Consider the following 16,856-nt stretch of genomic DNA (forward strand, 5'->3'; position numbering starts at 1 on the left):
AAACCTGCAATTCACATTATGTATCGTAATCAGTCCCAACTAAACAGAGGCACTGAAAAGAACAATCAGATTATCACAACGTAATGATGATGCCAATAATACAGATCTAGCACTCCCCTTTGCAACTGAGTAACAGACTCTTACTAAGCTGAATGCATTCGCCATTTTTAGAGCTCAGCCAAGACCATCTAGCAAAACAAAGGTTTTGCCATCTGTTTGACCTGCTTCTGTTGATACAGTTTCCAGATTACCTCACTATGAATGCTTGACCGAGCTTGACCGAGCTGCACAAATGATTAATGTACTCTGCCTGATAGGGGTCTGTCTACACTGTTGGAAATGGGACTGCGTGCTTTGTTTGATTGTCAGCTTTATTACCCTGAAATAAATTGATTTTCTTGGAAGTGGTTATTCAATGCCTGTGTATTTATTTTGCAAATATTAAAGGTTTCCTCGATGGGAAGTTCACTGGTTGTGTTTGATTGATTTATCAGACGGTAAGATGGACAACATGTTTCAAAAGGATTTTATTTCATGAACATTACAAAGACTTGCCGGGTTATTTCATGGCTCCTTGGTTGTGTACCTAGTAAATACAGGGTGAGTGGAAATGGACGGGAGCATGAGGGGGATTGGAGAGGTCATGGGGGCATGTAGGGGGCATGAGAACTATGAGTGGGTATGGGGTTATCGAGGGGGCATGGGAGATGAGGGACGCATGGAGAAGGCATGGGGTTTGGTGAGCAGGGGGGGTGGGGGGCAGCAGGTTGAGCGATGAGGGTTAGTGGGTCTCAGAAACCTGAATAGAGCAGGCCAATGTTGCAGTAATCAGTGTCCGACCTTCTCACCTGCTGGCCTGATTGTCCACTTGCCTTCGTTGCTACCTCAGGCCTGCCACTGGAGCCAATGGATCCATCTCCAGCTCATGCCTGCCTACCAGACACAAAACTTGATTTAGCGAGCTTTTCAAGGATGTAAATTTCCTGACTTCTACGTTCCCACCTCCTTGACAAAAATCTGACCTGTGTTGTTTTATTATGGAACTACAGACTATGGAATTGTAGCGCTTACACTGGGCAAATGTCTCCTAATTGCACTTGGCTTATAAATTATATAATTTTTGATCTTTGAACTTTTCAGGAATTGTCAGCAAGACTGGTGTCCACGCATGCAGAAAAGGATCTCTTTGTTCTCACCTTTAAAACTGTTGAGGAAATCTGGAAATTTACAACTTATCTTTCACTAGGTATGGAGATTAATTTTTTAATTCGGTAAAAAATATGTAACTTTAACAGCATTTATTAATCAGACTATCCAGCCAATAATTGCCATAAAATCCAATGCTGGGGGGCGGGGGGGGGGAATTGGTGGGAAGAAAGCTCAAATAAATTATTCCCCTCAGTTTGAGTAATATTTCCTTGAGTTCTGCCTTATTTCAGGCACTTCACATAGTGCTGTAATGTATATCATTCCACTGTCTTCTACAACAATGTTTTTCAAACTTTTTTTTCTTGCCAACCAGCCCACCTTCAGGACCCACGCCGGCTGACCTTTGCAGCACACGCCACATTCGCTGACCTTTAATGAAAAAGGGGAGCCTGCTTGGTCCTCACAATCTCATTCCCTTCAGGTTCACAGGAGAAGAGGGCAATGCGCATGTCAGGCAGTCTTCAGCCAGTTCCTTTCTGCCATCTTTATCTTTGTGAGAACAGAAAATCCAATCTCTCACATGTAGGTTGTCGTGAAGGGCAATAACAACAAAATGTTTATTTTACTCAGTACTGGATACTCCTGGGAGATTCTAATCCAGAATGCTGACAGCCACATGGGCTCTGTGCTATCACAGGTCAGGTACAGCAGCATAGTCTCTTCATTTGGAGGCAGCTGTCAGTTAATAAATGACTCTGGGATCTCAATTTCAAAAGGAATTTTTTACTCACCACTTCTTTTGTAAAATCTGAAATTTCTCCTCTCATTTGCCAGTGCTTCCCTACATATAACACACATGGGCTTTGCACCTTATTTGCATTGGAACAATAAACAAAAAAACCTCAAGAAATCATCTTTATACTGCTTGGCCATTAAGTCCTGGAGTGGGACGTATTGGTTTTCAGTCAGGTATCTTGATCTGTGATCACAGTGACATGAATATAAATCTATAAATTCTATAAAAATTCACTACTTCTGCAGTTCAAAGAGTGTAGTACACCACCTCCCTCCCAAACCAATTATGTGAATTTCTTTGAGGAGCATGTTGTTGTACAATGCCATCAGCATGTCACCATGCCATCAGCAAGAATAAAAAATAGTTTGGCAATATGCAATCAACAATTCCACCTATATATTGAGCTGGATTCTCCGTTATGCGACGCTGGGAAAGTGAATCTCGATCAGGTGGAGAATTGCAGGTAATCAAAAAAGCGAGGTTGCACACTTCCGGTGGCGGCCAGGGAGGAGTAGGTCGCACATTTGATAGCTCCCGCCTGCAACAGACTTTTGGACCTTTTTCCCCCGTTTTCCCCCGGATTTTATGGTATAAATCAGCGAAGACTGAGACAGTAAGGAGAAATCCCCCTCTGGTACATGGAGAATTGGACCAGAAGTGGTGTGTGAGACGACAAAGTCCTATAAGGGAGACGCAAGCAGAGCTGGTAACACGGGACAGCATGGCGGAGAGCAAGGGCCGCGGGGAGATGGCACAGTGGTCGACGGAGCAGCTGGTGAAGTTTTTCGAGGATTGCTTCGCCAAGCTGAAGAAGGACATGCTGGACCCGATAAAGGCTTCGATTGATCAAGTGGTTCAGAATCAGGAAACCCACGGGAGAGCGATCCAGCAGGTCTAACAAAGTTGTCCGAGCACGAGGAGTATATAACCGTGCTGGAAAGCAACGTGGGGATGATGAAAAAAAAACGACCGCCAGAAATGAATGCAGGAGAAGCTGGAGGACCTGGAGATAGGTCCAGGTGGCAGAATCTCGGAATTGTTGGCCTCGCTGAAGGCAGTGAGGGACCGGATGCGAGGGCCTATGTGACGGACATGTTGGAGAAGTTGATGGGGCTGGGGCATTCCCTCGGCCCCTGGAATTGGACAGAGTGCACAGAGCCCTCGCGAGGAAGCCCAGAGCGATCCAGCCGCCGAGGGCCATGGTGGTACGTTTTCATCGTTTCATGGACAAGGAACACGTTTTGCGGTGGGCCAAGACAGAACAGAGCAGCAAGTGGGAGAACAAAGAACAAAGAAAAGTACAGCACAGGAACAGGCCATTTGGCCCTCCAAGCCTGCGCTGACCATGCTGCCCATCTAAACTAAAATCTTCTACACTTCCGGGGTCCGTATCCCTCTACTCCCATCCTATTCATGTATTTGTCAAGATGCCCCTTAAACGTCACTATCGTCACTGCTTCCACCACCTCTTCCGGCAGCGGGTTTCAGGCACCCACTACCCTCTGTGTAAAAAAACTTGCCTCGCACATATCCTCTAAACCCTGCACCTCGCACCTTAAACCTATGCCCCCTAGTAATTGACCCCTCTACCCTGGGAAAAAGTCTCTGACTATCCATTCTGTCTATGCCCCTCATAATTTTGTAGACTTCTATCAGGTCGCCCCTCAACCTTCTTCATTCCAGTGAGAACAAACCAAGTTTATTCAACCTCTCCTCATAGCTAATGCCCTCCATACCAGCAACGTCCTGGTAAATCTCTTCTGCATCCTCTCTAAAGCCTCCACAGCCTTCTGGTAGTGTGGCGACCAGAATTGAACACTATACTCCAAGTGTGGCCTAACTAAGGTTCTATACAGCTGCACCATGACTTGCCAATTTTTATACTCAATGCCCTGGCCAATGAAGGCAAGCATGCCGTATGCCTTCTTGACTACCTTCTCCACCTGTGTTGCCCCTTTCAGTGACCTGTAGACTTCAACACCAAGATCTCTCTGACTGTCAATACTCTTGAGGGTTCTACCATTCACTGTATATTCCCTACCTGGATTAGACCTTCCAAAATGCATCACCTCACATTTGTCCGAATTAAACTCCATCTGCCATCTCGCCACCCAAGTCTCCAAACAATCTAAATCCTGCTGAATTCTCTGGCAGGCCTCATCGCTATCCGCAATTCCACCAACCTTTGTGTCGTCCGCAAACTTACTAATCAGACCAGTTACATTTTTCTCCAAATCATTTATATATACTACGAACAGCAAAGGTCCCAGCACTGATCCCTGCAGAACACCAGTAGTCACAGCCCTCCAATCAGAAAAGCACCCTTGCTACTCTCTGCCTTCCATGACCTAGCCAGTTCTGTATCCATCTTGCCAGCTCACCTCTGATCCCATGTGACTTCACCTTTTATACCAGTCTGCCATGAGGGACCTTGTCAAAGGCCTTACTCAAGTCTATATAGACACCATCCACCGCCCTACCTTCATCTTTCAAGTTAGTGAGACGTGACCTCCCCTTCACAAAGCCGTGCTGCCTCTCGCTAATACGACCCCTTGCTTCCAAATGGGAGTAGATCTTGTCTTGAAGAATTCTCTCCAGTAATTTCCCTACCACTGACGTAAGGCTCACCGGCCTGTAGTTCCCTGGATTATCCTTGCTACCCTTCTTAAACAAAGAAACAACATTGGCTATTCTCCAGTCCTCCGGGACATCACCTGAAGACATTGAGGATCCAAAGATTTCTGTCAAGGCCTCAGCAATTTCCTCTCTTGCCTCCTTCAGTATTCTGGGGTAGATCCCATCAGGCCCTGGGGACTTATCCACCTTAATATTTTTTAAGACGCCCAACACCTCATCTTTCTGGATCTCAATGTGACCCAGGCGATCTACACACCCTTCACCAGACTCAACATCCACCAATTCCTTCTCTTTGGTGAATACTGATGCAAAGTATTCATTTAGTACCTCGCCCATTTTCTCTGGCTCCACACATAGATTCCCTCCCTTCAGTGGGCCAACCCTTTCCCTGGCTACCCTCTTGCTTTTTATGTACGTGAGTTGTGCATCTATCAGGACCTGGGAGCGATTTTGCCAAGAGGCGAGCTGGGTTCAATTGGGCAAAAACGACCCTCTTTAAGAAGGGGGTGAAGTTCGGGATGCTGTACCCAGCACGTCTGTGGGTCATACATGAGGAACAGGACTTCTACTTTGAAACTCCAGACGAAGTGTGGACCTTTATTAAAGAAATGAAGCTGGAGGCGAATTAAAAGACACTTAAGCCTTGGAGAAGTACTTTGGCAACGATTTGTGGTGCTGGATTGTATAATTTTTAGTAGCTCTATGTGAAATAATGGGCTGTGTGGATGGGTAAAGGTTGATCTGTCTTGCAGGGACCTTGTTAGAGGGGGGGATGGGCTTTGAATTTAGTTCTGCTTTTTGGGTGACTATTTTTCGAAAGTGATTGTTTCTTCACTATTTTTTCTGTTCTTTGTTTACTGGGGAATGTGATGCTTTTAAAATGTTTATTCATGTGAGGGGGGGAAGAGGAGAGTACAATAGGGAGACAGACTGCTTTGTGCCAGGGGAAGGAGCTATCGAGTCAGCATGGGTCAGCTGACCCACGGAACGCAGTGGGGGGTGAGTAGGTGTTAAGCTGGAGCTTGACTTGGGGGATTGGGTTTCTCGTGTTGTTGCTAGGAGGGGAGCTGCTTAGCTGACAGGAGAGGAACTGTTACTAGGGGAAAAATGGGAGGTCGGGAACGGCGACAGCCCGAGTGGGGACTCGAGGAAGCGCAGGGCGCGTGCTCGAGGCTGGCCTAAAAATGGTGATGGCTAGTCTGAGGGGGGGGGGGGGGGGGGGGGGTTGGAAGCCCCCGTCCAGGCTGATCACATGGTACATGAGAGGACTGAATGGGCCGGTCAAGAGGGCTCGCGTGTTCGCGCATTTGAGGGAACTGAAGGTGGACGTGGCAATGCTACAAGAGACACACCTAAAGGTTACAGACCAGACGAGATTGAGGAAGGGCTGGGTTAGCCAAGTGTTCCACTTGGGACTGGACTCAAAGACCAGCGGGGTAGCGATCTTGATCAGCAAACGAGTGGCATTCGAGGCAGGGAGAATCGTGTCAGACAAGGGGGTAGGTACATAATGGTGAGGGGAAGCTGGAGGGGGTGCGAGTGGTACTTCTGAACATATATGTTCCGAATTTGGACGCGTGGAATTTATGAGGCGGGCGTTAGGTAAGATCCCAGACTTAGAGTCACATAACCTGATCATGGAAGGGGACTTCAACACAGTCATTGATCTGGAATTGGACCGGTCAAAATCCAGGACAGGGAGGAGGCCGGCTGCGGCAAAGGAATTGAAGGGTTTTATGGAAATGATGGGGGGAGTAGACCCATGGAGGTTTGCACGGCCGAGGACGAAGGTGTTTTCCTTTTTTCCCCCATGTCCACAAGGTATACTCTCGCATCTACTTTTTTGTTCTGAGCAGGGCGCTAATACCGAAGATGGTGGATACTGAGTATTCAGAAATTGCAGTGTCGGATCATGCCCCGCACTGGGTGGATCTACGGGTTATTGTGTAGAGAGGGCAACGCCCACTGTGGAGACTGGTTGTGGAGTTGCTAGCGGACAAAGCGATCTGTGGGTGTGTTAACATGTCCACCCAGAACTACCTGGAAACAAATGATACGGGGGAGGTCTCTGCAACGACGAAGCTTTGAAGGCAGTAGTCAGAGGGGAATTAATCTCAATACGGGCCCACACAAAAGATGGAACGGGCTAAGAGGGATAGATTAGTGGAGGAGGTACTCCAGGTGGACAGGAGATACTCGGAGGCCCTGGACTCGGGCTACTGAGGGAGTGGCGGAGGTTACAGGTGGAATTTGGGCTGTTGACCACAGGAAAACAGTGGACCAGTTGAGGAAGGCATGGGGGGGCGATCTATGAGTACGGGGAAATGGCAGGAAGAATGTTGACGCACCAGCTCAGGAACAGAGAAGTGGCCAGGAAGTTAGGTAAAGTAAAGAGTAGAGACGTAATACTTTCCTGGACCCAGCGGGGGTGAATGAGGTGTTTCAGGACCTTTTATAGTAAATTATATGAGTCGGAACCCCCGGCTGGGGTGGAGTGGATGAGGCAATTTCTGGATCAGTTGAGGTTCCCAAGGGTGGAGGAGGACCTGGTGAAGGGGCTGGGAGCCCCAATTGAGATTGAGGAAATAATCAAGGGGCTGGAGGGCATACAGTCGGGTAAGGCTCCGGGGCCTGACGGCTACCCGGTGGAATTCTATAAGAAGGTTTCAGAGATAGTGAGCCCACTGCTGGTGAGGACATTTAATGAAGGAAGAGAGAAGGGAGTCCTCCCCCCACAATGTCGCAGGACTCGATTGCATTGATCCTGAAACGGGAGAAGGATCCAGAGCAATGTGGGTCATACAAGCCGATTTCTCTACTGAATGTGGACGCCAAACTGCTGGCTAAGATACTGGCCACAAGGATAAAGGACTGTGTCCCGGAGGTGATAGGGGAAGAGCAGACGGGATTTGTTAAAGGGAAGCAACGCAAGGCCAATGTTCGAAGGCTTCTAAATGTTATTATGATGCCCTCAGAAGGAGAGGAGGCGGAGGTGGTGGTAGCGATGGATGCGGAGAAGGCTTTTGATCGGGTGGAGTGAAATTACCTGTGGGAGGCGCTGGGAGGGTTTGGGTTTGGTGGGGGCTTTATTGACTGGGTGTGGTTGCTCTATCAGGCACCAGTAGCCAGTGTGCGTACGAGCCGGCTGAGGTCGGGGTATTTTGAACTACACCGAGGGACGAGGCAACGGTGCCCCCTCTCCCCGTTATTGTTTGCTCTGGCCATAGAGCCATTGGCCATGGCGTTAAGAGCCTCTAGGAACTGGAAAAGGGCTGGTTCGGGGAGGGGTGGAGCACCGGGTCTCGCTCTATGCAGATGACCTGCTCTTGTACATTTTGGACGCGTTGGAGGGGATGGGGGAAGTAATGCGAATCGTGGGAGAATTTGGCAATTTTTCGGGATATAAATTGAACATGGGGAAAAGCGAGATGTTTGCAATCCAGGCAAGAGGACAGGAGAAGAGACTGGGAGAGCTGCCGCTTAGAATGGTAGGGAAGAGCTTTCGATATCTGGGAATCCAGGTGGCCCGGAAATGGGAGGTACTACACAAGTTAAACCTATCCCGGTTGGTAGAACAAATGGAAGGGGACTTTAAGAGATGGGACATGCTCCCGCTGTCACTGGCGGGGAGGGTACAGACCGTGAAAATGATAGTCCTCCCCAGATTTCTGTTTGTCTTTCAGTACCTCCCCATCTTCATCCTTAAGGCCTTTTTCAAGCGAATAAGATTATTCCGGGCTTTGTGTGTTTATCATGGAATTCATAGAATTTACAGTGCAGAAGGAGGCCATTCGGCCCATCGAGTCTGCACCGGCTCTTAGAAAGAGCACCCTACCCAAGGTCAACACCTCCACCCTATCCCTGGGACCCAGGAACCCCACCCAACACTAAGGGCAATTTTGGTCACTAAGGGCAATTTATCATGGCCAATCCACCTAACCTGCACATCTTTGGACTGTGGGAGGAAACCGGAGCACCCGGAGGAAACCCACGCACACATGGGGAGGATGTGCAGACTCCGCACAGACAGTGACCCAAGCTGGAATCGAACCTGGGACCCTGGAGCTGTGAAGCAATTGTGCTATCCGCAATGCTACCGTGCTGCCCATACATTTATGGGTGTGGGTGAGTAAAACCCCGCGAGTGAAGAAAGTGTTGCTGGAGCGCGGGAGGGGGGGGGTGGTTGGCGCTGCTGAACTTCTACAATTACTACTGAGCAGCTAATATAGCCATGATTAGGAAGTGGGGAGTGGTCGGCATGGGAACGGATGGAGGCGTTGTCATGTAAAGACACCAGTCTGGGAGCATTGGTAACGGCACCTCTGCCGTTCTCGCCGGCCCGGTACTCCACAGGTCCGGTGGTAGTGGAGGCTCTGAGGATCTGGGGCCAATGGAGGAGACATAAGAGAGTGGAGGGAGCAACAATTTGGACCCCGATTTATAATAACCACAGGTTTGTACTGGGTAGGCTAGATGGCGGGTTCCAGAGTTGGCAGACGGTAGGAATTGTAAGGATGGGGGATTTATTTATAGACGGGAGCTTTCCCAGCTTGAAAGCTTTGGAGGATAAATTTAAATTGCCAGCAGGGAATGGTTTTAGGTATTTGCAGGTGTGAGACTTCCTGAGAAAACAGGTGCCGACTTTCCGCTGCTGCCGCCACGGGGGATACATGATAGAGTAGTTTCCAGTACCTGGGTGGGAGAGGGGAAGGTATCGGATATTTACCACGAGCTTTCAGAGGCGGAGGACACTCTGGTGGAGGAGCTTAAGGGCAAGTGGGAGGACGAGCTAGGAGGAGAGATAGAGGCGGGGCTATGGGCGGATACCCAAAGCAGGGCTAATACCTCATCATCATGCGCCAGGCTTGGCCTGATACAATTTAAGGTAGTTCACTGGGTATACTTGACAGTGGCTAGGATGAGTAAGATCTTCGGGTTTGAGGGTAGGTGTGCGAGGTGCGCGGGAAGCCCAGCAAATCATATCCACATGTTTTGGGCATGCCCGAAGCTTAGAGGTTTTGGCAGGATTTTGCTAAGGCAATGTCCACGGTACTAAAAACATGGGTGGTGCCGAGTCCGAAGGTAACGATCTTTGGAGTGTCGGAAGATCCGTGAGTTCAGGGGGCGAAAGAGGCCGACGTCTTGGCCTTTGCCTCCCTGGTAGACCGGAGACTGATCTCGTTAATGTTGAGGGACTTGAAGCCCCCAAGTGTAGAGACCTGGGTTAGTGACATGGCTGGGTTTCGCAGTCTTGAGAAAATAAAGTTTGCCTTGAGAGGGTCAATGTTAGGGATCTCCCGGAGGTGGCAGCCGTTCGTCAACTTTCTCAGGAAAATTAAAATGTCAGCAGATGCAGTATTCCAAAGGGGGGGGGGGGAGGGATTGTTGTTGTATGGTTGAGGTGCGTGAAGATTGGGCTCGTGGGGGAAATGTTTATTTTACCATGCTGATGGCATTGTTTATGTTACTGTTATAAAAATTTTCAATTACCTTAATAAAATATTATTGAAAAAAAGAGAGGTTGCAAAACCATCATTTGCATGGATTTCAATATCATTGCCGGCTTGGACACTTCATGTTCCACCCTTCCGCAATGCTTCGTGGGCATGAATTGGTGCAAGCGGGGCGTGGGCACCATGGCTACGAAGGGGGAGCAAGATGCTAAATAATCACTGAAAAACCTTCAAATATTGTTGGGCTGGTGGTGGGGAGGGGTTGGGGGTGCTGCCTGGGCTGGGTGCAGTTGTAGGGAGCGACTTGGTGCCAATTCGTAGACTCGAGGTGTCCCCCTTGGGATCAGGGTGGCCTGGCTCAGAGCGCCATTGATGCAGTCTGTCTTTTAAATGCACACCTTTGGTGACAGTTACAGGCACCTGGCTGTTCACTCTGCTGAGTGCTGACTGTCCTATGAATGCTCAGAAGGCCTCTGGTCAACTTGGAGCCACCCAGGCCGCTCTGCACTTCTCCGGGCAGAGTCTCACCTGTGACCCCCACTCTGGATCACCAACTCTCTCCTCCCGGTGAGGCTGGCGGTGCTGACTGCCTCTGCCGCCACCCCCTGGACAGTTTTCGGGAGGGAAGGCTTGAGTCTGTGGCCCACCCTGGGGAAAATGGTGGCCCTCCGCTCCTCACTGGCATGGAGCTGTGGGTTCAACTCTGACTCCGGACCTCGGGGGAGCAGGTCTTCTCTGAGTCATATTCATGGCTGCAGTGTGTGTGGTAAGTAGAGCGCTGAAAAACAGCTCCAGCTGTCAGGCTCTTTAGCGCTACCTCTGGCCCCAGGGGTTAGAACGCCCACTGGGTCAGGAAGCTGGCCAATTTACCTGTCCTGATACACTTGCCCAAATAGTGCCCCCAACAGAAGTGCGAATCTTACAGTTAAAATGATGTTAAACCGCTCTCTGAGTATTGGGTTACAAAGGCATCTTTATCCTTAATGTTTCTATAAATTTGTGGCAATTTGAATAGTCTGTTTTCTGGGTGGTCTTGCCCATTGGCTATATGTTCAACTTAGTAGTTAGAAAAATAGCCTTTGAATATATCCAGAGGGTTAGCTAACCTGCTTGTAGCGTAAACTTGGATAATCACTCCTGTGTTTTGTATTTTGCAGCGATGTATCAAATGCCTTGTTTGGGATTTACACCCAGATACGTATTATTCTTTGTTTACTAATCACTGGGCTGTTTATGTAGCTCATGACTGCTATCAAACTAACACAGCCTTGCACCAAAATTGTAACACTGTCATTGTTTGAGATCTTCAGCCATGTATTTGACAATTAAAGGAAGGCCAGCAAATCTGTGGAGTAAGGAAAGAGGTTAGATAAAAAATTCTGGTCCGTTGAAAGGTGAAAGGCCTCAAACATTAGCCCGACAATGTTTGCGTTTCTGTGGGTACTCCCTTCTGCTGAGTGCTTCCAGCATTTTCTGTTTTCATTTCAAATTTCTAGCATCTGTAATATTTTGCTTCTTAACAATTAAAAGCAGCTTTCCACTCAGAAGATTTCAGTGCTCATAAAAATTGGAATTTTTTTTGTTTGAATGCCAAGTGTCAACCTAAGAATTTTGGAAGGTGACGTAATTGTTAGCCAGCTGAAAAGGGTTTCCGGATGACCGTATTTTCAATTCATCCTCATACAATAATCCTGCTGTCTACAAGGATGAATAGCTAACAGAACTGCTCTTTCAGTAAGCCAGGCATCATCTGTGAAGAGAGAGTGAACTAGTTAAAACCGTTTTGATGAGGGTCGTTCCTGAAACTTAGTCTGTCTGGCATCCACACAGTTGTTGCCTGGCCTATTGAGAGTTTACAGATTGTTGTGTTTTTATTTGTTTCAGACTTCCAGGATCTATGTTTATATTTTGCTTTACGTTTAGAATTTCCTTCTTGATGATTCAACTCGTTATTCCGGAAAATATCTAAATTATTTGTGGTGATACACCACTGTACTTCCCTAGCATTGTACATAGTTATATAATAGTTGTGTGTAACGCGGCCCTGTAATCCTGTGTATAGTACTGTGTATTGTACTGTAGCTCTGTAGAGGTTCGGTCACCTGTATGTAACTTGACCTGGCCACGGAGAGCTCCGCCTTGGCCACTCCCCCGGGAGTTAGGTATAAGACCCTGCTTCTGAGACCTGACCCATTTTGTCTGGGGTCGTCTGTGTCGGGTAAGCTTCCTATGTAAGCCTTGGTTAAAGTCTCACATGTCTTTGTGGTTCTTGACGCTTAGTGCATCAATTTAATACACTACAGTTATAATGGAGGCTGCTCTGAAACCCGACAAGCTCTCGCTCGACCCCCACGCTCCACGCGCGGATCACCTTTTCAACTGCTGGCTCCGGTGTTTCAAGGCCTACCTGGAAGCATCCTCCGCCTTCGCCAAAACGGACGCTGACCGACTCAACCTCCTGTGCTCACGGCTCAACTACGGGCTTTTTGACCTCATCACGGGAACAACGACCTACGCCGATGCCATCGTGAAGCTCAAAAGCCGGTATGCACGAACTGTTAATTCTATTTACGCCCGCCACTGCCTCGCCTCCCGGCACCAGCAGCCGGGTGAACCCCTATCCGTGTTCGTTCGGGACCTCCGTGCCCTCGCGCTCACCTGCAACGCGCCAGCAGTCTCCGCTGAGCAGAACACTGAGGCCCTGGCGCTCGATGCCTTTGTAGCCGGCATCGCTTCCGTCCCAATTCGCCAACTCCTACTGGCACAAACTACCCTGACTCTGGACACGGGCCTCTGCCATAGTGACTGCCAACAGGCAGCCTATGACAATAATGCATCCTACACGCCTGCCCAAACTTCCTATTCGCCTGCCCACGTTCCCTACGTGGCCGCTACCTCCCTGCCACCCGCCCAGCAACAACCCCTGCAAGTCACGGCCCACCCAGCCACACCAGCAGTAAAAATAATGCCTGGGCCCCAGTGTTACTTTTGTGGCCAGGCAAAACACCCCAGGAAACGCTGCCCTGCTAGAGATGCTACCTGTTCAGCCTGTGGCAAGAAAGGCCATTTTGCAAACGTCTGCCACTCCACCGCTGCCTCTGGGTCCAACACCGCGGCCTGCTACTCCTGGGTGCCGCCATCCTCCGTTCCCGGCTCGCTATTCGACACGTGCGACGCATGGGCGCCGCCACCTTTGATTATCCCTGGCCCGGCTTCCTTCACTTCTGGTCCGCCGCACGTCACTTCCGGTCCGCCGCCGATCGTCGCTTCCGGGTCCGCCCCGCCGCCGATCGTCACTTTCGGACCTGCGCACTCGACCTCTGGCCCCCCCCCTCCACGTGGTCTGCATGGGCGCCACTCGGAACCCCGACTTGTGCTACTTCCGGTCCACCGCCGATCGTCACTTCCGGTCCTGCGCACTCGACCGAAATGCTGCAAACAACTGAGATCCAGCCAACGACAGCAACCTGGCCTCCAACAGCAGCCTACGACTCCTGGGCGCCGCCACCTTCTTCCGCAGGCCACTCCCCGGATCCGGCACCCTCCTCCAACAGCTCCACCATCGCATCCATCGTCCTCGACCAGGACAGACCGCATCAGCTCGCCAGATCCACCATGGAGGTTCAGGTAAATTGTTTCACTGTTACCTGCCTCTTCGACAGCGGCAGCACGGAGAGCTTCCTCCACCCGGACCGTGCGCCGCTGCTCCCTCAAGGTACTACCCACGCGCAGGCATATTTCCATGGCCTCCAACTCCCAGTCGGCCGAGGTTTTGGGCTATTGCGTCGTCACCCTCTCAGTGAACGGCGCGGTGTTCCACGATTCCAAATTCATGGTCCTCCCTCACCTCTGCACCGCCGCGATCCTCCGCCTGGACTTCCAATGCCACCTGCGCAGCCTCACCTTGCATTTTAACGGCCCCCTCCCCCCCCCCCCCCCTCACGGTCTCCAACCCTCAGTTCTTCCCTGATCTCCCCCCCCGGGTCCCACCTGTAGTCTCTCCACGCTCAGGATCCCCCCCCCTTCACTGTTTGCTAATCTCACCCCCGACTGCAAGCCCATGGCTACTAAAAGTCGGCGTTACAGTTTCGGGGACCGCCAATTCATTCGAGCGGAGATTAAGCGCCTTCTCTCGGAAAAGATCATTGCTCACAGCACCAGCCCCTGGCGAGCCCAAGTGGTGGTAGTCAAGTCTAGCGAGAAACACCGCATGGTCATTGACTACAGTCAGACCATCAACCGGTACACGCTGCTTGATGCGTATCCCCTCCCCCGCATATCTGACATGGTCAACCAGATTGCACAGTACCGGGTGTTCTCCACCATAGACTTGAAATCCGCCTACCACCAGCTCCCTATCCACCCGGAGGACCGTAACTTCACGGCCTTCGAGGCGGACGGCCGCCTCTACCACTTTCTTAGGGTACCCTTTGGCGTCACCAATGGAGTCTCGGTCTTCCAACGGGAGATGGACCGAACGGTGGACCAGAACAGACTGCGGGCTACCTTCCCGTATCTGGACAACGTCACCATCTGCGGCCACAACCAGCAGGGCCATGACATCAATCTCACTAAATTCCTCCAAACTGCCAAACGCCTCAATCTCACGTACAACGAGGCAAAATGTGTTTTCGGCACCACCCGCCTTGCCATACTCGGCTACGTGGTGGAGAACAGTGTCATCGGCCCCGATCCCGACGGTCTGCGCCCCCTTCTCGACCTCCCCATTCCCACCTGCCCCAAAGAACTGAGGCGATGCCTCGGGTTCTTTGCCTACTATTCCCAGTGGGTGCCCGAGTACGCTGACAAGGCCCGACCCCTCCTCCGTTCCCCCTCATTCCCCCACCCGCCCGAGGCCTGCCAGGCCTTCCACCTCCTAAAAACCGCTATCGCCAAAGCCGCCATGCATGCGGTAGACGAGTCTGCACCATTCCAAGTCGAGAGCGATGCCTCCGACTTTGCCTTGGGTGCCACCCTCAACCAGGCGGGCAGGCCCATCGCCTTCTTTTCCCGCACACTCCAAGGCCCCGAGATCCGCCACTCCTCTGTTGAGACGGAGGCACAGGCCATAGTGGAAGCCGTCCGGCACTGGAGGCACTACCTGGCCGGAAAACCATTTACCCTCGTTACTGACCAACGATCAGTTGCGATCATGTTCGACAACAAACAACGAGGTAAAATCAAAAATGATAAGATATTATGGTGGAGGATCGAACTCTCCACCTACAATTATAGTATCTTATACCGGCCAGGTAAGCTCAATGATCCTCCTGATGCCCTGTCCCGTAGTACTTGTGCCAACGCACAGGATGACCGACTGCGGGCAGTACATAATGACCTCTGTCACCCGGGCGTCAGGCAGTTCTACCACTACACCAAGGGCCACAACCTGCCCTTCTCAGTCGAGGAGGTCAAGGCCATGACTAGGGACTGCCAAGTCTGTGCGGAGTGCAAGCCGCAATTCTACAAGCCAGACAAGGCGCACCTAATCAAGGCTACCCGCCCCTTTGAACGTCTCAGCATTGACTTCAAAGGGCCCCTCCCCACCCACAACCGCAACAATTACTTCCTCAATGTCATTGACGAGTACTCGCGGTTCCCCTTCGCCATTCCCTGCCCCGACACGACCTCCGCCACTGTCATCAAAGCGTTGCATGACCTCTTCATGCTGTTCGGTTATCCCAATTACATTCACAGTGACCGGGCCCCCTCCTTCATGAGTGAGGAGCTGCGTCGGTACCTGCTCGCCAGGGGCGTTGCCTCGAGCAGGACGACCAGTTACAACCCCCGGGGGAACGGACAGGTGGAGAGGGAGAACGCGACAGTTTGGAAGGCCGTGCTGCTAGCCCTCAAGTCCAAAGTCCTACCAGTCTCCCGTTGGCAGGAGGCCCTCCCTGCCGCACTCCACTCCTTCCGGTCCCTTTTGTGTACTGCAACGAATGCTACCCCTCATGAGCGGATGTTTCTCTTCTCCAGGAGATCGGCATCCGTGACATCGCTTCCGTCCTGGCTCCTGTCCCCGGGAGACGTCCTGCTCCGCAAGCACGTGCGGACCTCTAAGGCGGAGCCCCTGGTGGAGAGAGTCCGTCTCCTCCACGCCAACCCACAGTACGCGTACATAGCGTACCCCGACGGGCGTGAGGAGACCGTTTCCATCAAGGACCTGGCCCCCTCTGGGGCCCCTGCCGCCCCCGCCCCGCAACCTCCGCCCCGCTCCCTCTCTGCTCCCGTCGATCCCTCGGCCTGTTACTACTCCGTGCCAGCCGCTGTCATCCTGCAGTTTCGCCTCGAGCCAGCCAAAACGGTGGGGGACGTCATGCTGCCTCGCGACCCAGCACCACCGACCGCACGGATACCGCCGGACACTACCTCAGCGCCGCAGCTCCGACGTTCAAAGAGATCGACCAAACCCATCGTTCGTCTCGACCTCTGACGACACGGAACCTCCTGATGGACTCTGTTCATTACTCCCTGTTTGTTCACTGTGTTTGCTACTCCATATTTTCACCCCGGACTTCCTTCTAAACAAGGGGTGAATGTAGTGATACACCACTGTACTTCCCTAGCATTGTACATAGTTATATAATAGTTGTGTGTAACGTGGCCCTGTAATCCTGTGTATTGTACTGTAGCTCTGTAGAGGTTCGGTCACCTGTATGTAACCTGACCTGGCCACGGAGAGCTCCGCCTTGGCCACTCCCCCGGGAGTTAGGTATAAGACCCTGCTTCTGAGACCTGACCCATTTTGTCTGGGGTCGTCTGTGTCGGGTAAGCTTCCTATGTAGTGTATTAAAGCCTTGGTTAAAGTCTCACATGTCTTT

General features: G+C 51.1%; 1 protein-coding gene across 4 annotated transcripts in view; it reads left to right on the forward strand.

Annotated features, from left to right (window-relative positions):
- sh3tc2 (SH3 domain and tetratricopeptide repeats 2) overlaps positions 1–16,856 on the forward strand; it is a 174,547-nt gene that overhangs the window by 65,171 nt on the left and 92,520 nt on the right. For all 4 annotated transcript variants that reach the window (XM_072512121.1, XM_072512119.1, XM_072512120.1 and 1 more), the window contains one exon: positions 1,141–1,246. In XM_072512121.1, the coding sequence (XP_072368222.1) occupies positions 1,141–1,246 (106 nt within the window). The remainder of the gene's footprint in view (positions 1–1,140; positions 1,247–16,856) is intronic.

The sequence above is a fragment of the Scyliorhinus torazame genome, chromosome 7 (assembly GCF_047496885.1).
Source record: "Scyliorhinus torazame isolate Kashiwa2021f chromosome 7, sScyTor2.1, whole genome shotgun sequence".
In the NCBI taxonomy this organism is placed as follows: domain Eukaryota; kingdom Metazoa; phylum Chordata; class Chondrichthyes; order Carcharhiniformes; family Scyliorhinidae; genus Scyliorhinus; species Scyliorhinus torazame.